Source organism: Gossypium raimondii, chromosome 3, assembly GCF_025698545.1.
Source record: "Gossypium raimondii isolate GPD5lz chromosome 3, ASM2569854v1, whole genome shotgun sequence".
Lineage (NCBI taxonomy): Eukaryota > Viridiplantae > Streptophyta > Magnoliopsida > Malvales > Malvaceae > Gossypium > Gossypium raimondii.
In genome coordinates this window covers 17,727,770-17,750,971 of record NC_068567.1, presented here as the reverse complement: position 1 = coordinate 17,750,971, position 23,202 = coordinate 17,727,770, and the positions used below count along the sequence as shown (strand labels likewise).

Here is a 23,202-nt window from a genome sequence, read left to right as displayed (position 1 = left end):
TTTCAATTAAAAAAATATGTTCTAGAATAAACTTGTAATTTGTACTTAAATATAATAAAGTAGAAGAGATTACGAATTCAGGGTTTCCAATATTTTATTATTTACAATTTGATATGATAATGATATAATAATTTCTTGGAAGTTGGGGCTAATCTTGGTTAACCGTATCATACCAAAGAAAGAGCTACGGGATAAGATCTCTCTATATATATTATTATTATTTCTAAAATCTTCATTGGGGTTCCTTATTATTTTTTCAAGATGGATAAAATTTAAGAGCTAATAAGAGTGCCATCCTTCATCCACGCTTTACCTAAATTACACGTGAAATATGAATCATCAGCAAAACATGTAAAAAATGTTGACACAATTCTAACTTATACCTTTCAACTTAAAAAATATTTTAATTATTTATTTAATTTTAAAAAAAATTTAAATTTTCTTTATCAAATCAACCTAAAATTAATGAAAAATATTTTTAAATTTTGTTGATGTGACACATAAATATTTAATTAATTTTAAATTTTAAAATTAAAAAATATTTTAAAATTTAAAATTCATTAAAATTATTAAAATATAAATTATAAAAAGTAATTTTTATATTTTAAAATTTTAAAATTAATTAAATATAGACATGTCTTTCCACTATATTGTGTGTTAGTAAAGTTAGAAAATGTTAACATTTTATCTATTTTTAAGTGGTTTGATAAAAAATCTAAATTTAAGGGTTAAAAGAGAAAAAAATAAAAGTTAAAATAATTTTTAAAATTAAAGGATCAAATAAATTATTATGTCTAAAATTAAATTTTTGTATTTAATTAATTTAATTAATTTAATATTAGATAATAGTAGTATATGAGTATATAGGTTTTTAATAAATACAGATGCGAACTGAAACTCTAATTATTTTATGTGATATGAACACCATAATTTTACAGGCGAGGTCTCAACACTATGAGTAGCATGCATCAAACAGATTCTCATTTATTTCAGTCGTACTACGAATTATACATTTCTATAGGAAGAACCAAGCGAATAATCTTTACAACAACAACAAAAAAAATGAAACAACTTAATTATGAGATATGATGACTGATTATTTTCCGAACCCATTGGAAAGAGGACTGAAGGATAGTCTTCCCAAAATTCCTTGTTTGTATGGCAGGAAAGTTTTCTTCTTCATGTTCTCAGATGCTGCTTTGTTTGTTGTGTAATGTAGCTCGTGAGCCGATATTTTTCTTCTAGATCCTACTGAACCAGAGCTTTCCCTCGATCGCAAACTTGAATTCTTGTTCTCTTCTGGTTTCTTGGAAAAGCTCGATGAATAATACTTCCTGAGTGGATCTTTACCACTTGCACGTCCCTCCGATGCGCTTCTGAACAACAGGAAATCTCTCAATCTCCATTTTCTGGATGGCTTTGAGTTCAATGATGGTTGCTTTGTGGTGGTGGGTTCACGTTGCTGCTGTTTCCTCTCTTCTTTTCCTTCATCATCAACTTCCCATGGATAATCTTTGTCTGAGACTCTGTAAGGAGAGAGCGATCTTGTTGCTCGGCGGCTTGAATTCCTTAACTTCAAATCTTGAACCCTTTCTCTACCTCTTCCATGTTCTTTATTATTTTGACTGGTTTCAACAGCAGTTACCAAAGGGTTTCGATCCTTTTGCTTTCTTGGTGAAAATGCGTCACGGATGATCTTTTTGCCTTGGGAAAATGGCGATCTTGGCGACGACAAAAGCGGGCTTTTCTGGTTATAGTCGTAAACCTTTAACCCAGGTGGTGACTTCAATGGCTTGATTTTACCCCCATCAAAGAGTTCTTCAGCCGAGAGAAATGTTTTCTCCAAGTCCTCAGTAAAATCAAAAGCGAAATCATCTCCGGTTGAAAATGGGGACTTGGTTGTACCGGGTTTTACTTCCCAATCAAAAGGAACCGCCGAACCACTGCTTTCCCTATCGTTCAACAACGAGAATCTATCGAATTCGCGATAAAACTCAGACAACCGGGTGGGACTCGTGGGTGCACTAAAGAAACATTCACCAAATCGGCGAGGCGTAGAAGGAGCAGTCGACCGAGGAGATGATCGAGCACTGTTGAAATTAAAATCCATAATCGGCGAACTTGGTATCACCACTTCCATATTTTCGTTAAGATTAACGAGCAGTAGCAGATTGACGGGGCTTCAAATATAGAAAGGTTGAGATGAGAAGAGCCAAAGAGACAGCTGGGGGCAGTAAGTAGAGTTTATTGACCAAATCGCCGCCTTTTAATACCAAATTGCATATCAGATTTTCTAAACTCGGTCACGGAATATAGCTTCTTTTTCTATTTGATTCTTTAATCACATGGGGGAGAGGGCTTTGTATCTATCTATATTTATTTTGGTTCCAATTGTTTATCTATATTTCAGGTACGTGTGGTTGGGTTATATAAGCCTGAGCGGTGACCCACAATTGTCTGAAGTTGACGTGGGCACATATTAATCCTCTTTTTTTACATCATGAATGCCATCATTCGTGACTTTACGTCTAAGTTTATGATTTTAACAACAGTCAATGGGACACAAATTCACCCCGCAATTGCATCATAGATTACCTAACTTTTGGGTGTCTTGGAGAAAAAATCCAAACAAATTGGGAACAAACTCTTGAAAGAAACCCAAAACTAAAAATTTTGACATTTCTAGACAAATGAAATATTAACGTATGAAGGGATGTTGGCAGCTTATTGCCTACTCACTTAACTTCTTTAACAAATTTATTTCTTATTAATTTCAAAAATCAACAACTTGAAACAATTAATAAAAGTGTTAATATTTTTGTCAATTATACATAACATTTATTGATATAATAAAAAAATTAGTCCTTAATATTTATATCTTCTGTAAATATTGATATAATGTGCAAATGCTATAAGATAAATTTATTAAACTAAGACTAAATTCACATATACTACATAAATTTTGAAGGTTAAATATGTTTATACCAATAAATAAACATGTACAATTGATCACTAACATTAACATTGTGAATGATTATCCTTATTTGCTCATTTTAAATTTAACAATGATTAAATTGCACCGACTTTTTAAAGAAACAAATTTAGTCTATCAAAATTGAGGGACGAAACTGGTTTTCTAATCTTTTAAGTTTTAATAATAAAATGTGAACAGGATTGTACTATTATAATATGTGACGGCAAATAAATTATGTTGTTTAGATTGAATTAGTAAATCAATTATAATATTTATAAGAAATAACAACAAACATGTGCTACCAAATTACCATATGACTGATTCATGAAGTTCTAGATGGTTAGACTTTGTGGGTAGAAAACGAGAATTATTTACTATATCTATTGATTTTTATATATGACTTTGGGATGGGTTTTTTGGGTCTTTGGAAAGCCCATTGTTGGTCTCAAGCTGTTCATAACTATATATTTAACCATTTGTTTTATTATATGGTAATTGCATTTAATATTAATATGAATTTTGATAATAATCTACCGCTATTCATATGACAAAATCAAAGCTCAAATTGCGCCTTCTAATTGTTTGATTAAATTTCACTACAAAAATAATAATGACACATTTTCAATTAATTATCTGGTGTAGAACAAAATAAATGCTGATTTGAAAGAGAAAATCACATTAATACAGCCAGCCGCAACAAATTCAGGCCAGGGCTTTGTCTCGAGCCCGCCAACTGAAATTCAAAGCAGGGCAGGTTGCAGGTAGGTTAGCCTCTCATGTGTGAAGTTCAAAAATTCTTTTACGAGATTGGGAATAGGGGTGTTCAGTCGGCTAACCGACCGGTTAACCGACCCGAAATTCTTGAAACCGAATTAACCGACCTCTCAAATTTTTTAACCGTTAACCGAACCGAATTTTTTAAAAAAAAATTAACCGAACCGAAATTTTTTTCAGTTAATAAGGTCGGTTAACCGAAAAATATGTGTTGATCATTTTTGGTTAAAAATTACCCGACTTACCCGACTTACCCGAATTACCCGAATATTACCCGAATTACCCAAAAATTACCCAAATTACCCGAAAATTACCCAAATTACCCGAATTACCCGAATTAAATCACTACATAATTAAAAACATTACATAAATATTTGAATCACTACATAATTAAAAATATTACATAAGTCTTTGAATCACTACATAATTAAAAATATTACATAAGTCTTGAATTAACACATAATTGAAATGTATGTTTTTAACATTCTCCTTTTATATCCATTTCATCTTTCCAAAATATATCCATTTCATCTCTCCAAAATATCTCCATTTGCATTAAACCTAAAAAAAACATGAGCAAAAATTTAGCATATAATAGAAATATACGCATTTAAAAAAACTCAAATAATATAAACAAACGAATAGATTATAAATTAACAAGAATAAGATAGTAGTAAGCATACCCTTCAACTCACAGCTCATGAATCTAGGGTAGGCTCTAATGCATTCCAAGAAATGTCTAAACATTGAATCAATTAAATAAGTAAGAGTGATATGGTAAAAAATTGAAACTATTAAAATAAAACAATAAACATACCATTTTCAATCTTGTCAAGCTCTTGGATTTGTTCTTCAATCTTTTTATGTCTTCTTGTGATGATGATCTTGAATCCAATCTTGAGTACACACAAGAGCTTGTACAATTTTAGGAGTTAAAGAACTCCTATATTGATCAAGCACACGTCCTCCCAGACTAAATGCAAACTCAAGCAACAGTAGAAACCGGTATAGCTAACACATCTCGCAATTTTTGAAAGAGTGGGAAATCTAGAAACATTCACTTTCCACCACAATAAAATATCAAAATCTTCAACAAATTCTTCATTAGCCTCACTAGATATTTATCCAACTCAGATGTTTTATCCTCACCACAAATTTCCAACTCACGCTTTTTATACAAAGCTTGCATTCACCTTTTCATTTTTTGTTGTGGTTCACCAATAGAAACATGTGTTGACACACTCGATTGGCTACAAGTACCATGAAGTGGAGGCTTATACTCATCAAACAATTCATACAAAGATTCCTTCAACTTTTGCATCATTTCACAAGCTTTTTCAGAACTAGACATTTCACTAAGTGTAAATTCAAGATACTTTAGTTTTTGTCTAGGATCTAAAACACAAGCAACAAACATAAGCAAATTCATCTTATCAATATCACCCCAATACTTATCATACTTCTCTTTCATCTTGATGGCCATAACATTGAAATCAATATTACTATTTAACTGAGCATCTCGTAAAAGAATATCAATTTCAGAAAGCTCATCAAAAAAATTATTGGACGTGACATATGAAGTGCCATATATACGCAAAGTGACTTCATAAAAGTGTTCCAAGAAATCCCTCAAGTTTCTAACATTATCCCAATCATCCACACTAGGCCAACCCTCTCCCTTTCAAGTTCAAATTTAAAATTTGTATCTTGCTCCTCAAATCTCTCAAAAGCTCTCTCAAAGTTCTGAGCAGTGTCTAACATTAAGTAGGTCGAGTTCCACCTAGTACAAACATCAAGACACAACATCTTCTTGCACTCTATCTTTTCCACCACAACAAACTCCTTAAACTTTTGTAATCTAGCTGGAGATTGTCTCACATATCTAACAAACCCCTAACACGTTCAACAGATTTATTCATTTCCTTTAAGCCTTCAACAACAATCAAATTCACAATGTGTGCCATGCATCTCATATGAAGATATTTACCATTTTGAACTAAACCCCCTCGAGGGGTAAATTTCTTTCTCAAATAACCAATAGCAACATCATTTGAACTTGCATTATCAACAGTAACAGTAAACAACTTATCAATCCCCCAATTCAACAAGCATTTCTCAATTACCATCCCAATGGACTCACCCTTATGACTAGAAATTGGACAAAAGTTTAAAATCTTTTTATTCAATTTCCAATCGTTATCAATAAAGTGAGCAGTGATACACAAATAATTAACTCTTTGCAAAGATGTCCATGTGTCAGTAGTTAAGCAAACTCTAGAACAAGAACTTCTCAAAAGTTGTTTTATCTTGACCCTTTCATCTAGATACAATTGATAAGCATCCCTAGTCATAGTAGTTCGTGAAGGAATATGAAACCTAGGACATGCCACAAACATAAATTTCTTAAAACCTTCACTTTCAACAAACTTGAAAGGTAATTCATCAATCAGAATCATTTGTGCTAATCCTTTCCTACATGCTTCTTGATCAAATCTCCAAGTTGAAAGATTCCCTTCCCCCCCTTCAACTCCCTTTCTAGGTAAAACTAGTTGTCCTTGACTAGTGTCAACAACATTACTAGGATTTTTCTTACATGAACCAATATGATATTTCAATGACCCCGTACCATTTTTTTTCATATCACAACAAAATTCCTTTTCACAATAATTACATTTAGCCTTACTTACACCCTCACTATTAATAAATTTAGTGAAGTGAGACCAAACTTCGACCTTTGAGGAGGGCTTTTCTTTTCCGGTAGTCCCTTTGTTTGGATTGAAGCTCCAACTCCGAATTTTAGAATCTATCAAGTAGGAGGTGTAACACTACCCCAATAGATGTTGGTTCGGTTGACATTCTGCAAGAAAAAAAGTATATAATAAATTAAAAAAATACGACAAACTTGGGGTTAAGGACAATATTATTTACAAAATTCAGAAACTTAATTAAATTGATGCAATATGGAACTTAATCAACTTAATCAATTAAATTAGTTGATCATTATGGAACACATGCACTGCACCCTTCGGTATTCAACTTAATCAATTAAATTACTTGATAAAGCCCAAGCAAAGTCAGACTAATTAAATAAATATGCTTTTGCATCATTGGGTGGAGAAAATTGTAGTTAGCAATAAAATTATTGTTGTTTTGCCGTAAAGAAAAATGATCATCAATGTGAAGCGGTTCATGTAAGATTCAATTTGATAATTGAATGAAATTGAATTAAGGTATGAAAAATAATCTTATATGAAAAATAATCTTATACTGATGAATTAAAGTATTTAGTTTGAACGGTTCAATTTGATAATCTTATATGATATTTCAATTTATGTTCAATTTATGTAATGACAATGAACACGATATTCATTTGATAATTAAGATGTTTATTATTTCTTAATAATAACATATACAACTGAATCATAAATAATAACAATTTTAATTTTAAATATTTTAAGATTCAAATGTTCGCATTTAATTATTTAATTATTTAATTAACAATATAGGATTTTGTTATTTAATTAATGCAATATAAAATTATCATTAATTACAAATAAAAAAGTAATTAAACAACGACAAAGGTTAACTATAAAGATGAAAGAAAAAATTAAGACAATAGCATACAATGAAAAAATTAAGACAATAGTATACAATGAAAAATTAAGACAATAGTATACAACGACATAGTTTTTCAACTAATAAATATTTAACAATGAAAACATTAACTTAAAATAATAGTTAATAAATAAAGTAAGGCAACATTTTATTTTGTCGGTGAGAGATAGTTATAAGATAGTTATCAACAAGCTTTTGGAGTTCAAGCCTTCAAGGAAATCAACAGAGAAAATCAACATTTTTTGAAAATAATAATGAAAGAAAAGCACAAAAGTAAGAAGACATTATTACTAACATAAAAGTAAGCAAAACCGAAATAAAAAGAAAAACCCATAAAAGTAAGTGAAAGCACAAATGTCAAGCGATGAGGAGAAATGGACAGCAACATGGTGTAAAATTAGAAGACAACAAACACAGGTGCAGGTGTTGGTGTGGTGGAAGAGAAATGGACAGCAAAAGGTGTGAAAATGGTGGGTTTTCTCGATTCAACTGAGATTGAGAATATTAGGGATTTAGGGTGTTAGTGAAATTGTGAAAGTCGGTGGTCACTTCTTTGTGGTAGTGTCTTGAGTCTTTGAAAAAAGTTTGGTTCTTAGAGGAGAAAATAAATTGGGCCAAATTTAATTTGACTGGTTGAGGCCCATGGTAATAAGGGTCCAAATTTTTTTAAAGCTTACCTGCAATATTCGGTTAACCGACGGTTTGAACCGAATTAACTGTTACCAAAAAAAAAAAAATTACCCGACCCCGATCGAAAAATTAGGTTAACCGACCGCTAATCAATTCGATTGGTTAATCAATTTTTCGGTTTTAACCGAATTATGCACACCCCTAATTGGGAATTAAATTATAAAATTTTTAAAAGATTTGAATATAATTTTTCATATTTAAAAGAATTAAAGTATAATTTTACAATAAATTAATTTATAATTTTATTATTTTAGAGATAAATTAAAACTTTCATTTTAGTTGCTTACAATTTTTTAGTCTCTTTAATTGTTTTTATATATGCTTTGATTTATTTTAGTTGATATTATTACATTTTAGGATTGTATAGTACATATTTTGCATTTCAATGGTTTTAAAAATATTTTAGTATTTTTCACACATTTAATTTTAATAAGATATTTTGTATAATATTTAGGAAGGAGATTCCAATGCGTGATCCATGGAATTAAATGTCATATGCCTAAAGTTGATCTAAGACTATGAGTGATAATACAATACTAAAAGATCATAATTTGTAATGCGGGCCCATTTAGAACTTCTTACTTGAATATTATTTATTGTTTCGATTAGATCTCGGGTTCTGAAATTTCATTTTGGACGTACTTTATATAGTCAAAAAGGGAATTTACGCCCAAAATGAAATTTGAAGCACTATCCAAATATCATCAATGTCAAAATGTGTCAAGAAAAATACATAAATAAAAAGGACTACATGAGTTTTACATTGATGGATAGTTTTAAAACATATTTATCATATTTTGACTATATCTCTTAAAATACTTGGAGTTTGAAGTTGAAATTTCTATAATGAATGTACAAGAAACAAATATTTGATTAACACTTTCTCAATTGTAGCCATTATCTTAGTAAAAAGTGATCAAAATGATTGAGAAAATGACACAAATGACCCTAGTTATTGATTACTATCGGTATCTTTTATTTTCATTTAGCTTCTCCTAAACCTCTATAAATAATCTTTAGTTTTCGAATGTAAGACATCTTGAAGTTGAGATCAATATCATTTTTCTTTTGTATTTATTATACATTTTCTTCTTCACTTTGTAAAGATCTTAATTTCTTTATATTTACAATGTCTTTTTCATCTAAGTTTGTATTCTTTAAGTTTATTATGTTCTTCTCAACTCTTCATCTTTGAGGTGAAAGTGTAAAAATCTTAGTAAATACTAAGGTAAATTTAATACTCATCATTTAGGCTAAAAAGAATTATCGCCCACTTATTATAATCATACTTATAAAATAGAAAACTTGACGTATTATAGACAAAAAAATGACACAAAGAATGTTTGGATATATTTGTTGTGAGATAGCCAACCATGCGATGGCGAGTACATATGGTGGACAGTTCAAGCTCGAAGTCACATGGTGGACAGTCCAAGCATAAGTCATTCAGTGAATTATCTAAGCAAGAGAAGGCTGGAGGATTGTCAGTATGCGAACTATCATGCAAAGAGTTCTTACACGACAAGTTTGTCGAATTTTCTAAGCATATTGGCAAATTGTCTAAATGCAAGCATACTGCAAACAATCAAAGTGCGAGCTGTCTAGCGATGAAGTGAACTACAAGATGAAGTGCTAAATGTAACACCCTAGGTCTGGCGGGTCTAGGGTTTTGGCATATAGTAGTAAAATAGTCTATCTGGCGAAGTGTAATCCGTCCAATTTCTTATTGTGGCGTATAGTAATCGCCACATATGTAGGTAATGATTTTGTTTCATGCTGTTCTATTATATTAAAGAGAAATCTGTGTTAAGCGATGAAGGGTAAGTATGGTATGAGTTAGCGCCAAAGGTGTAATACGTCTTGTTTGCCTGGAGTACTGTGCTAGTTAGATTATAGATAATCTAGTTAAAAATCAACTGGATAGCATAGCTTGATAATTGTGAATGCAATGTACTTATTTATGTTTCCTTCGAAAACTGTAAACCATTAAGAAGGAAAATTCTGAAATGTGACACTTGTAAAGTTCCACTAAGTAAGTGGGTCATATTTATATGTGTGAGAAAGGTTCTAAAGGAGGTTTTTCTTCTTTATTAAAAGAAATACTACTTTCTAATTCTTTCTAAAAAAAAGTATAAATGTATCTCTTTCTCATAAAGTTGGAAACTACGATTATGGGTTTAATTAGTGATTATTCCATTTTTGGGTAAGTGTTTCAGCTATACATGTTAAGTTTTGAGAGTGTAAGACTGTAATAGTTGTATGAACAATAAACCTTTAAGTATAAGTTTTGCATGAGGTTGTCAACAATCAAAATGATAATTAAATTGTATGTATAAGAGTTGTAATAGTAAATTTATATTTGCAAGCAATTGTTACAACTGGTTCGAAAGAGATGTCTGAGTTTGGAGCTTAGAACTACAGTTGGTGAGTTAAGGTGAGTCTCTACCCTGACTCCTTTAAATGAACTGTTTAAATAAAAAGTATATATACACACATTCATAGATGGGATGATGATGTCTACGGAAGAAGGTAAAGGTATGGTATAGTAAAGATGGGAGATGTTCTGTAATAATATGCATAAAGTTCTATTAAAAGAATAATGTTTGATAAGCATGCATATAAAAGTCTGGTATATGAGGCATATGAATTTGTAAGAAACTGATTATTTGGGTAAGTAAATGTTGAGCTAATGTTCTATTGTGATACCTTTAGTAGGGCAATTGTATTGCTAACTAGATTCGTATATCATAGATTAAAATTGAGTGTAAGACCATGATGTAGAATCCCATGGCAGTTTGGTATGATTTGGAAACTTTCATGGTGTAGCCTCTTGTAAGATGAAGACTGGGTTGGTAGAACATGATACATGCATTAAGACCCATGACATGATATGTCTGTTTGAATATTCATGGTGTAGCTTTCAGAATATGTAAATCAAATTGGCTGATCACGATACATGAATTTAGGTGAAAGTCTACCGGAATAGTAAATAGTGACTCTGTATGACGTTTTTGTGGCATATTCTGTGTAAACCTATAACATCCCGCCTGGTGAAATCTTAGTATCCGAATACTGTTCAAATAATGGGTCGAATAAGGTGAGTTAAAAGTGAATGGTGTTTAAGCTAGTATAAAGATAAGAACCATTGTGAGTACGCCTATGACACCTTAATGTTGGCAGACACTGGGTAAGCACGTAGTAAGCCTGATAAGGAAGGATTCGCCCTAGGAGCCTCTGGTTGGCTGGCATAGTTTGGACAAAATCTGTTATAAGAAATAGAACCCTATGATGGAAAGCTTATGTTAGCAATAGAGAGTATTCAGTAACGATGACCTTGAATTGATTAAGATATAATGAAAAGATAGTTATGAGGTAACCAAATGAGAACTAAGATAGTTAAGAACCAAAGGAAATAACTTTATTAATATTCTTAAAATTCGTAAGATTTGGATAAGACCACCAAATGACTGATACGACGTTTGTTGAGTCCCAATAAAGTCAAGGAACAAGTCAAAGCGTATAGGACAAGAAAGATATCTTATCTCTCTCCTCAGGAGAGCATAATCAAGGAAAGATAGGAAAACTCCTCCAAGCAAATTAAAGGCAGGGTGACACCGGGCGTATGGGCGAACCCTGAGTAATAAGATGTTATCCGCCCCACTAAAGCTCTTAACGTATACGTAGATACATAACTGAGATAGAAGAGAATGCCTAGCGAGGCATTAAGGAGACTTAGACAATGGGGTTGCCGCCAATAAGGCGTGATGTACCAAAGCGTGAATTGTTACTCCGATAGATATACTCTAAAGAAATGTCTAAGGATAAGGGACATGCTGAGACCCAAGGGTGAGTCTCATATGTGTTTTTGTACGTAAGTATTTATAGCTTCCATGCATTTAACTAGTGATCACATGGATTATCACACATGTCAAACATATAATGGAACAAAGGAAAATATCTAGTTGATCGGATAAGTGCTGGCAACTGCACATTACTTCCTCAGGAAGTATTCTGGGAACTGCGCATTACTTCCTTAGGAAGTATTCTCTGCCTATATAAGGATGACCTGAAGAGAAAAATCCTCTCATCCTTTAGGATGAGTCTGGAACATGGGTTAAGCTCTGAGATGCTCTCGTTAAGGTAAGAATCGTGACTTTGCATGTTAAGCTGCTAAAGAGCAGATCTATTTAACTCGGTAGAGCAAAATTGGTAAAACTTTGTTACATGATTCTGGTGTTCAGGTGTTAAGGAAATGAGTTTCTGTGATTAATATTTAGGGGTTGCTGATCTACTCGATGGAAGCCCAGGTCTGAAGTTTAAGCTGCCTTTGAAGCTAATAGGTAAGTCTCTAAACTGACTCTTACTTGCATGATTGTATGATAGTCTTGTCTATTTCGAAAGGCCAATTTGTGAAATGAGAGCGTAATATATGCAAGTGTGATTCTTGATTAAGGATATACCTCTATTATGAAAAGAAGATCATATATGACGAATATGTGAAGAAAGCATGAGCTTGATGATTTTTTTTTTCTATTCTAAAAGAAAATGTGTGCATGCATGAGTACATGTTTAAAAATGTGAATATAGTTGCATGTTGAAGTCTATTGTAGTGAGTCAGTCAAGCATAAGTTTTCATATCGAGTCTGCTTGCGTGTGAGTCCCTTAGGATAATAAACACGAATTCTAATAAGAAAAGACCATGGCCATGGCAAGAAGACCATATAGTGTAAGACCTAGTCTGAGACTATGGCATCATATGGGGAAGTGAAAAACCATATAGTGTAAGACCTAGTCATGGTGGTTGTGGCATCATATGGGGATAAGAGAACCACATAGTATAAGACCTAGTTTGGGACTATGGCGTCATGTAGGGAAATAAAATAAAGAACGGTTGGGTGAGTACCAAGCGATGAGGGGAAAACCTCAAGACTTTGATTTTAGGCAAATCCCTATCGTTAAAAATGCCATTATCGAAATGTGAAAGCCTTTGTGGCTGTTATTAGATATGTGAAAGCCTTTGTGGCTGTTATTAGATATGAGAAAGCCTTTGTGGCTGTTTTTTGATAAGTGAAAGCCTTTGTGGCTCTTTGTTATACGTGAGCCTTTACGGCGATATCTATTATATGAAGCCTTAATGGTTGACTCTATGAATGCCTTTGTGGTTGCATTTGTTAAATATGCCTTCGTGGCAAAGTCTATTATATGTGGACGCCTTTGTGGCCATCTAACTATATGGATGCCTTCATGGCTATCTATAGTTATGATGACGCCTCTATGATCATCTGTAGTAATAGAGAGAATTATATAGTTATCTCAAAAGAAGAGCCCGTCTTTATAGTTATCTGGTAAATGAGATCTTTGTGGGAAACTATGTTAACGAAATACCAACACAGCGAAGTTTGGGTAAATGACTCTGAAGGAAAAGTAGAGATATGGCATCTAATGAACTATGTCAGAAAGGTTTTGAATGTTAAGGATGTGACAAACACTATATAAACAAAAAGGGAAAATGGTCAGTAATGTAAAAGAGGCTAGAATGAAATATGTGCCGAACATGAGAAGAGTAAGGACCCGATATGGATAAGATGATGTAGAAGTAATAAATGATGCATGTAGTACACTTTTAAGGAAGTCTTATTCAATTATGTACGACTATACCATAAGGAATGGTAGAGAAAAGTACTAGCTAAAAAATGACATAGGCCAAAGAATATGCAAAGTTTTTAGTACACTATGGTGTAATGAAATAGGTTATAGAGATCTAATAAGTTCTCGAGAACTTATATAAGTTATTTCCTATTTCAAGTTGCAAAGAATCTCGTACGGAGGGACGATGCCAAGACTACGCCAGCAAAGTGGTTGTTCGTGCTGATGTGCATATAAAAAAGAAAAGTTTACGGGAGAGAAGCCCACTATATGTGAAAGAAGTATCAGCAAGCCTACACTGTATGTGAAGAAAGCTGGAAATAAAATAGTTCTTATAGTATCTCTTTATGTTGATGATTTGTTTGTGATTGGAAGCAATGTTAAGTTGGTTGATAACTTCAAAGGGCAGATACAAGTGATGTTTGAGATGTCAAATTTGGGAGAAATGACTTACTTCCTTAGTCTGGAAGTGTTTCAAACTCAAGAAACAGCTTTATAAGCTAAAAGGCTTTTTCCATGAAGATTTTAAGAAGATATGACATGGAAACTTGCAAGCCTGCCAACACTTCCACTGCTAAAGGAAAGAAGCTCATTAGCGATGAAAATGTTGAAAGAGTTGATGAGACAAGCTATAGAAACTTGGTTGGATGCTTACTTTACTTAACTGTATCCAAGCTAGATATAATGTTCATTGTAAGCTTGTTGTTGAGGCACAGGCCTTGTAGCAACGTAATCCATTACAAAGCCGCCAAAAGAATTTTGAGATATGTAAAAGGAACATTGAACTATGGAGTGAAATTTATGAAGTCTAAAAATGTTAAGCTACTTGGTTACTTAGACAGTGATTGGGCGGGATCTATTGAGGACATGAAGAGTACCTCTGGTTACTTTGTTACTCTAGGGTCAAGTGTTTTTTGTTGGAGTTCAAGAAAACAAGAATCAATAGCACAATCCACAATTGAAACAAAGTATCTTGCAGCCGCTGCATTTGTCAACCAAATCATTTGGCTAAGAAAGTTGTTGAATGACTTGAACATATACCAAGAGGAAGCAACAAAGATCAAATATGACAATCAGTTTGCTGTTGCTATTGCAAAGAATCTAACATTCTATGGGAAAACAAAACACTTCAAAATTAGGTATCACTTTGTAAGGGAGTGGAACAAACAAAGGAAGTAACACTAGTTCATTGTAGTTCACAAGATCAATTAGCAAATATTCTAACTAAGCCTCTTGGGAAGATAAAGTTCGAGAAGTTGAGATATGACATTGAAGTTCGCAGCATGGACGCTAATGAGGAGTGTTGTGAAATGGCCAACCATGCAGTGGAGAGTACATATGACAGACAACATATGGCGAACAGTTTAGGCTCAAAGTCACATGGTGAATAGTCCAAGAATGAGAAGGTTGGCAGACTGTTAATATGCGAACTATCATGCGGAGAGTTCCTACACGACAAGCTTGGCTGATTGTTTAAGCATATTGGTGAATTGTCTAAGTGCAAGCATACTTGCAGTCAATAAAAGTGCGAGTTGTCCAGCAATGAAGCGAACTCGAAGATGAAGTGCAAACTGACTTCTTAGAGTGGAAAACAAAAGTTTTTGGTTTAGTTTTTTTTTGTTTAGTTCCTTTGTTAAAATACTTAGTTGAAAACAAACTAAGTTGGTATTGACTTAATGTGTTTAGGTGTTGATTTACTTAATCAGTTTGTGTACAAGATAAGTTTTTCTGTTTTTCAAGATGTTAGTTGAGTTAGTTGAGTTCTTGGAAAAATAAATTATATATATTGTATGTTTTGAAATGAAAATAGTGCTTCAGATTAGTTCATCTTGCTGGTTCTTTGTCTCATTTTTACTTTCTTAGTCTCAAAACACCAACAATATTAAACTTAATTTGTTACAGACATAACAATTAAAAAAACATAATAAATACTTAATTTTTTTTTTAAAATTTGATTTCAACCATCCTTCTTTTCAAGGTTCTTCAACAACTATACCAATATCAATTTATTCAACCATAATAACGACCAATTTTCTAGGTGGTCATCTGATGCGTCGATGCTAAAGTATATCCATTATCTATGTTTATGTAAGCACAATTATATGAATGTGCCTAACTAAACATGGTAAATTTTAAGAAGTTATATAAGTAGGTCTAGGATTTCAAGATTTAGTCCATTTAATTTATGTAGTAACAATTAAGATGTACTACCCAATTGATTTGGCATTATAAAAAACATTGAAGTCTAAAAGTGTGTTTGATAACTTATTTAGTAATTAAGTTAGAGTCTAATTTTTTGTAATTACGCATGTGTGATATGTTTGTTAATCATTATAATTAATAGGTTTCATTGAATTGAGCATAATTAGAGAATCCTAATTCCATTCTACAATTATTAAGGCGAGGGTGAAAGTTGGAGGTAATTACAAACAATTATACTTAATCCAATTACCTTACCAACAAGTATTTAGTGCAATGGTAAGACACATTGCACTATTAAGGAGAGAATGTGAGTTTGAATCTTGGAGACGACATTATTGGAAAGGGCAACTATGAACTGTTAAACAAACATGAGAGTTTTTAAAAAAATATATACAATTACCTTATAAATTTCCAAACATATACATACATGATTTAAGTTTAAGAAGTTATTTTTATAAATAATAATAACATTTTAACTTTAGGACATATTTCATTTTTAAAATATATGCTACTTTTCCTAATCTTGTTTAAATAATTTGAAAATTTTATTGAAAAAGATAATTTCTCATACACTACAGAAAAACATGTTTTTAGTTAAATTTATCTAATATGATTTTTCTTTACTAGAATCTTTCAAACAGTTATTTGCAACTTTTAATTGTTTTTAAGCCTCTAAAATACTGGTTTATGCTTCTAACCCCTCAAACAACTTATAAATGTTCCGAAGTGATTTATAAATGTTTAAAAGGCCTTGTATTCAACTCTAATATAATTCAAAGAGTTTATCTAATTGTCTTAAGGTTTATTTTTTAAAGTATTTCGAAAGTTTTCTCTCTATATACGTTCCTATAGCATCTCTTATCGGTATTTATCGTTGGGACGAGTGAAGGGTGTTGCATTTGTTACGAAGGCAACCAAAGTTGAGTACGCAAGAAAAAAATGTACTAGGAAAGGAAATGAGCCTTTTATTGCTAAGGTTCCTAAGAATAAAAAAAGTATAGAAGAAGAAAAAATAATAGATTTTGTTGTTGATGATGACTCTGATATTGAGGATTATGTACTGATAAGTTGGTTGCTCAAGCTAAAAGGTATTTCTCCATAAGACCTAGTGCACCATCCTCTACAAAGAAGAGAAACTAGAAGATGAAAGAGGCATTAGTATCTGAAATTATAAAAGAAGCTCAACTAAAATCAATTGAACCCGAAGTCAGGTTCATCACATATTCCTGTGCGAAACAAATGAAGATTGTAGCTTAAAAAGTCTTCATATATGAAAGGAACATCTAGAAGAGTGGGTTCTACAAGAACAACATTGATATCAACCTAGAAACATAAATCAACTCTTATTTGTGACGTGTACCTAATCTTTCATGAAGAATGTGATTTTGAAATTCTATAGAACCTTTAAAAGCATATCAAGGATACTAAAAATGAGCACCATATGCAAACCTTTGTAAGCAGTCACTACTTTTGATTCATTCCTAGTACTATTAGTCATTTTCTTCATTATTAAGGTTGAGATTATGCCAATTTTTTTGTTAAAGATGATTTCTTTGTTACTAAGTTAACCAACAATGTTTGAACAATCTGGCCTAAAGGTCAAGATTTTAGAGCCTCTAAACTTTAACCAACCTATGCTGCTCTTGAGGAATTAACAATCAGAAGTTGGCTCCTCAATAATCAATAGTTGGTAGTTAATAAGCGAATGGTTACCTAATTGTACAAGGTAGTACCATTCATCTCCTTTGATCTTGATCAATTGATTTTTAAGGAAATTGTAAAGCACGCAGAAACCAAGAACACCAGGCATTCATTGCCCTTTTCATTACTTATCTTTTATATTCTCTTAAAACAAAATCCAAACATAATGGAAAAGGGTGAGATCTATGAAGCTCAATTGAGAGAATTGAATTATTCTTATAAATGAAAAAAAAGAAAGCATGTTGTTGCTGAAACTGATTTGGATGCTCCAACTATGGATACTTATGAGGATGATAATATTAAATCAGTTGCTACCCTGGTTACAATTAGATGAACATTTGCCAGAGTATTGAATGTTGCATAGGCCAGACTTGTTGAGCATTTAAAGAGGAATTGACATATCTTGATAAGACTATTTAGTATCATGAGCTACAATTGAAACTTCTCCAACTTTAATGCCATTGCATTTTTTAGTAAAAAAATGGAAGGGTGAGTTCCTGAATTAATAGGAGGAAAAGTTTATTTCGTTGTTGGTTTGTGTTGAAGTTTTTTTTCTTCATATATGTTTATTTTCAATATTGATATTTTATACTTGATACTACTATATTTGGGACATGTAAGTGGTGAATTATCCTTACCTTACTATTGTTATGAGATTTTAATAACTATACATTTTGATTGTTAATGTTATTGTTGTCTTGCCTAAATGGTTAATTGTGGTTTTAAAATCATAGTTGATTGAATTAATTAGGATGAGTGTCAAAGGAGATTGTTAGTGTCAATTTCAAGGACCAAACAACTCCAATTGCTACTTAGCATACATCAGACAGACCATTGTAACTTGTCATATTTTGTTGGCATCTTTTAACCAAAACCTAAGAAGCACGAACATGACAATTTTCACCTCATATTAGTGTCAAACAAGTATATGATACGAACACATTTGGATACGCACATATGGTTAGACTTAAAACCACCAAGTTGGTTCATATATATAAACATATTCCACACTTAATATCTAAGCAATGTGGCATTTTGATTGTTTATATTGTTAATTTTATTCTACCCCATGAGACCTTTACAACGGTATATCATATGCTCAAAGTAAGCCATTTTCCTCAACATACTTCACAAGTGGCTTACTTTGAGCATCAATTTCTCATTCATCACTTAACCATTTTGAGCATATGATATACCGTTGTAAAGGTCTCATGGGATAGAATATAAAACCATAATTTTATGATTCGAATCTCCACCTTTACTAATCGAAAATATGCCTCAAAGCTTCCAAAAAATCTATTTTTTTTTTCAACAGAACATATTTAAAAACTTTTAGAAGCATTGTACCAAAGACAAAACATGGAAAATCACAAATCAAAGTAATTATATGTTGAAGACTTTCAATGTAATCTGGTTACCTTATTGAAAAGATTTGTTTTCTTTAGAGGACTATAGTTAAAAAAATCCAGGCAATTTCATTCCATATTGAAGACTTGTTTGAAAACTATTTTTGAGGAGATATACATCCACATTGATTGTAATTTTGTTAGTCACTAAAGCTCTATTTATGTTCAGGCTTGTTATAATTTATTATGAGTTGAAAAGAACACTTACTTTGTTCAAGTGAAGAACTTATTTAAGTGCATATTTGTTGCAAGTAAAATGCTTTTATTATTCAGTTTGCAACTACGTTTTCAAGGGAAAATTTTAGTGGGAGAGAGATTTAGATTTTGTATAAGAGTGAGGTTACAACTAGTTGACTGAGTTGGACTTAAATCAAGTTTTGTACTTATTGATTCATAGTGAGTTACTACCTAAATAAGACCACATAAGGTAGGATGTTTCTGAACTAATTAACAAACTTTTGTATCTCTTTCTATTTTATAACTGTTAGTAAGTTCATCTGGATGCAATTGAAAATGACATATTTGATTCCGTATTGATTGAGTTGAAAATGGACGGACTCTCATTGCGCCAACCCTACGGTATTAATTTGACTCTTTGGCCTTATTTGTAAATGGATGATGCACTTAAATAGAAGCATAATAATACTTTGTCAATACATTCCTTTCAGCTTTTAAAATAATTTTATCAGCAGAGAACTGGTTCAACTTCCCGTTGTATGAAAAGTTATATAGAGAAAGCATGTGAGGTCGACAATAAATTTATGGAGTTTGAGTATGAGATGATTACTAGGAGGGGGTTCTCAATGGGGTTTGTTAAAAGGGAGAAACGTCGGGAGGCAGTTTCCCATGAAGGAAAGATGTGATCATTGTAAGTGCTCGCTCCGGTTGGTAGCTTGGAACTGTGTGTCCTGCTCCCCGAACTGTGGTAAAAACCACTCCCTTGTAGCCAACGACATATCCTCCCACCTGCTACCATCGGTGTATTAAGTATACATAAAAGTTACAGCTTGGGATTTATCAAATTGCAGGATTGACCATATTACCTCACTATTAGAGTACCAAGGTCGCCATGCTGTCTCTACTGGAAGTTCTAGGGTCTTGATGGCATACCTAGAGGATGTCACAGGAACTCGACCATCTGTATCACCACTGACAGCAGATTTTATTTTCATAAAAATAATCAGCATAACTCTTATATGTAAATTAATAGATTGTTTATTGAGAAATCAAGTTAGGTAACTTTTTAATCTTTACCTGTATATCCAGACCCTAATCTCTCTTGATAAGTTTCGTATTTCAGGAAGAACTGACATCGGACTGTCTGTCCATCCAACGCTACTGAACATAGTACAGAAGCAGACTGGTAAGGAATTTTGGTTTCAATTCTTTGCAGATTGTAAAAAACCTTTCTTTCAATTTGGATGTATGTCTTGTTACTTCGTGAATATCTTTAAAGCAAGAAATTGATGGCATGCCTACCTGCAACCTGACCATTTTGTAGCTTTGGCATGAAAGGCTGCTTGTACCTTGGCAAGATTTAGGTACGATTTGACGTGAAAGCCAGAGCAGGGATCAAAGTTCATGATCTAACAATTCAAGATATCATATAAATTCAAGTTTGAATCAATAGGAGAAGTGTGTTATAAGTTTTAATTACTATTGTCTTAGTCAGTAAAACAGTATGAAGCATGCATGACCATTTAAGAGTATGATACTTACATTACCATTTGAGCCAGGTTTTATTGCCGATAAATTGCATTGAGGGGCATAAATATCATATAAATCAATGAATCCCATCTCTCTAAATCCCTGACTTAGATACTTTCCACATTGAATCGTATTGTCATCTCCATCTCCTTTCTTGCTAACTGAATCTTCACTAACAAAGTTGCAATACTTATTAATTCCTTCATTGGTTTCATCTGAGTTGAGAGCGTGTGTCCATAAATAATCGAACATTCCCTTCATACAAATGGCATCATCTATCCAAGCATTTCCAATCTACAATATCCATAACAATTCTCAGCTTTAAGCAGACGTACTAGAATGGTGGATTTTGCAGTGAACTTACAGCGATTCCTTTGAGATTTATGACGGTTTGGTTGGTGTTCTTGTTTCTTGAGAGAATATAATAGGCAAGTTGAGGAACATAATGGCCAGCATAGCTCTCACCAGTTATAAAAAAATCCCGTCTTTTGTACTGCGGAAATCTTTCAAGCCAATTGATGAGAAAAACATACGAGTCCTTTGTTGTTCTCTTGTCACCTACTTTGGTGTAATCAGAGGAATCGTTTGAATAAGAAAAACCAACTCCTGCTGGTGATTCCAAAAAGATCACATTTGCAACTGCAAAATTTTCCTAGCATGTGTCAATTGAAAATTCAAGAGAACAAGTTATGGTGTTGTCAAACTTAGAAGAGACTTCATGTACCCTTGTTCCATGCATATTCATTTCTGTAAAGCGTTTTTCCATCCTTGTTTACTCTGAAAGGTCCAAGTTCTAGCATGGCTCCATATCCTAACGATGAACACCCTGGACCTGTACATCATAGTCAATCAATCCTTTTTCTGTTTTTCTCCCCTCATGTCTATATATTAGGTTATAGATGGATTCTTCCCTAAAGTTACAATTCAGTATCTAGTTGCCTGAGCTGATGAATAAAGTATATGCTGTTCTGTTTTAATTTTTCCTTTACTGCTTGAACTGTTCTTGTTCAGTGATACAAACTAGGAAAAACAAGGGAAGGATAAATGACACGTGTTTGTACAGGTTCAAAAAGAAGTCTATATCAAGTGGAAAGAAATATCCAAGCAAAGGCAGTCCATGCCATGAAATCCGCTCAATTAGTTTAATTAGTGGTGGGATCCCACTGAATTATGTCTCAATGATGTCTGGTTCATGATTAAGCTTCGGGACAAAGACTATATCACTAGTCAACTTTTCTTGTGGAAAAGCAGTAGCTATTGTTTGAACATAAAAGAGTCCAATGGGATATTCTTAGTAAAGTGGGCTCCCTACCTGGCTGGACTCAGTCAACCAGCCTATCACACAACTTGCTGGTCCTTGCAAGTTGGAAAACTGAAGATTCTAGGTCCCTTATTTCTACCATGCGTGTGGACTGTTGTAACATGCAGGGCAGCGTGAATTTGAAGTGCTCTGGTTCGCAACAGTGAAATGGTCCTACACTAAGTTCTTTGTTTCTATGAAAAGCTGAAGGATGATATTGATTTCAGATGGAAAAACACTTTTCTAGTACTATTATTGTTTCAAAATGGATGCTTTTTCTACAGAAATGATTAATCAAGGTTTGATCTATGGATAGGTTAAACATGGGAGTTCTACATCGGTGTTGTACTGAAACTATCGTCAAGCTTCTTTATACAATCATATTTCCCAAAGGTTGAGTATGCAAATACTTCTCTTTTTTGCATATACTCAAGCTTATCATATGCAGACCATGTGATGCAGTAAATGGCAGATGTTATTGCTATGGCATATTCAGTTTTGATTTAATATGACATTTTCTATACCCATGCAAATAAACTCGATACCTATCTGTTGATTCAGAAGTATAGATAAATTTGATACCTCCATTTAACCATAAAACGAGAGGCTTGTCGGAAGAATTTTGTGGTGACTCCACAAAATAATAGAACAACGCTCGATCAGCTATAGGGTCTACCATTACATAGCCGGCATATTGGTCAAAATCCACTCCTTCAGGTTGTCCCGGCAGTGCGTTGATCTTATCACTTTGCATCATCCCTTTCTGGGATCCTACATACACTGGAGAGTTGTGACTATCTTCTTGATCATTTAGTAGAGCCCATGATTCAGGGTGAGGAGATTTGCGAGATTCGATCAACCTGTTGAGATTGGCAATCTGGTTTCCCTTGCATGAAATGAGGAAAGTTGTAAAGTAGCAAGACAACACAAGCAGCAAGTATTTAATAGTAACTTTCATGGTGGCCTCTGGACTCAAGAGCTTATGCAAGCTTCTAATAGTATTAAGTATGTATGCAAGCCAATATTGATGCTAATTTATACTGGCAGAGGATAATTTTCCATTTTGTAGCCAAGTCACAGCTTGATGCACTTGCTAACAAATCTACTGGGGCCTGGGGCCAGCTTGATATGTATTCCTATTGTTGTTTGGGAATGAAATTTAGCCCACGTTGAAATTTGGTGAGTGT

The 23,202-nt window shown here is 32.9% G+C and overlaps 4 protein-coding genes and 1 long non-coding RNA gene across 6 annotated transcripts; 1 reads left to right on the top strand and 4 right to left on the bottom strand.

The window, feature by feature from the left end:
* Positions 1-959: 959 nt before the first annotated feature.
* Positions 960-2,352, bottom strand: LOC105797348 (uncharacterized). The gene has a single exon (XM_012627334.2). It carries the CDS (start codon positions 2,138-2,140, stop codon positions 1,097-1,099), a length of 1,044 nt encoding a protein of 347 aa, XP_012482788.1. The 5' UTR covers positions 2,141-2,352; the 3' UTR covers positions 960-1,096.
* Positions 2,353-4,076: 1,724 nt separating this feature from the next.
* Positions 4,077-4,610, bottom strand: LOC128039674 (uncharacterized). Its single transcript, XR_008194129.1, has 2 exons — positions 4,566-4,610; positions 4,077-4,309 (listed from the first exon to the last, which is right to left on the bottom strand). It is a non-coding gene; the product is annotated as an uncharacterized LOC128039674 (long non-coding RNA).
* Positions 4,611-4,937: 327 nt separating this feature from the next.
* LOC128039918 (zinc finger BED domain-containing protein RICESLEEPER 1-like) lies at positions 4,938-6,387 on the bottom strand. Its single transcript, XM_052628851.1, has 3 exons — positions 5,627-6,387; positions 5,420-5,528; positions 4,938-5,258 (listed from the first exon to the last, which is right to left on the bottom strand). Exons 1-3 carry the CDS (start codon positions 6,385-6,387, stop codon positions 4,938-4,940), a joined length of 1,191 nt encoding a protein of 396 aa, XP_052484811.1.
* Positions 6,388-14,239: 7,852 nt separating this feature from the next.
* On the top strand, positions 14,240-14,878 carry LOC128039917 (secreted RxLR effector protein 161-like). Its single transcript, XM_052628850.1, has one exon. The coding sequence runs from the start codon at positions 14,240-14,242 to the stop codon at positions 14,876-14,878; it is 639 nt and encodes a 212-aa protein (XP_052484810.1).
* Positions 14,879-19,639: 4,761 nt separating this feature from the next.
* On the bottom strand, positions 19,640-23,067 carry LOC105797346 (serine carboxypeptidase 1). 2 transcript variants are annotated; one of them, XM_012627333.2, is made up of 8 exons: positions 22,598-23,067; positions 21,440-21,547; positions 21,080-21,354; positions 20,728-21,009; positions 20,488-20,594; positions 20,263-20,343; positions 20,052-20,157; positions 19,640-19,974 (listed from the first exon to the last, which is right to left on the bottom strand). In XM_012627333.2, the coding sequence occupies exons 1-8, from the start codon at positions 22,971-22,973 to the stop codon at positions 19,822-19,824; spliced, it is 1,488 nt and encodes a 495-aa protein (XP_012482787.1). In that variant the 5' UTR covers positions 22,974-23,067; the 3' UTR covers positions 19,640-19,821. The 2 variants fall into 2 exon arrangements, with proteins under 2 accessions (XP_012482787.1, XP_012482786.1); XM_012627332.2 differs by having other exon boundaries at positions 20,263-20,346; positions 22,598-23,060.
* Between the last annotated feature and the right edge of the window lie 135 nt (positions 23,068-23,202).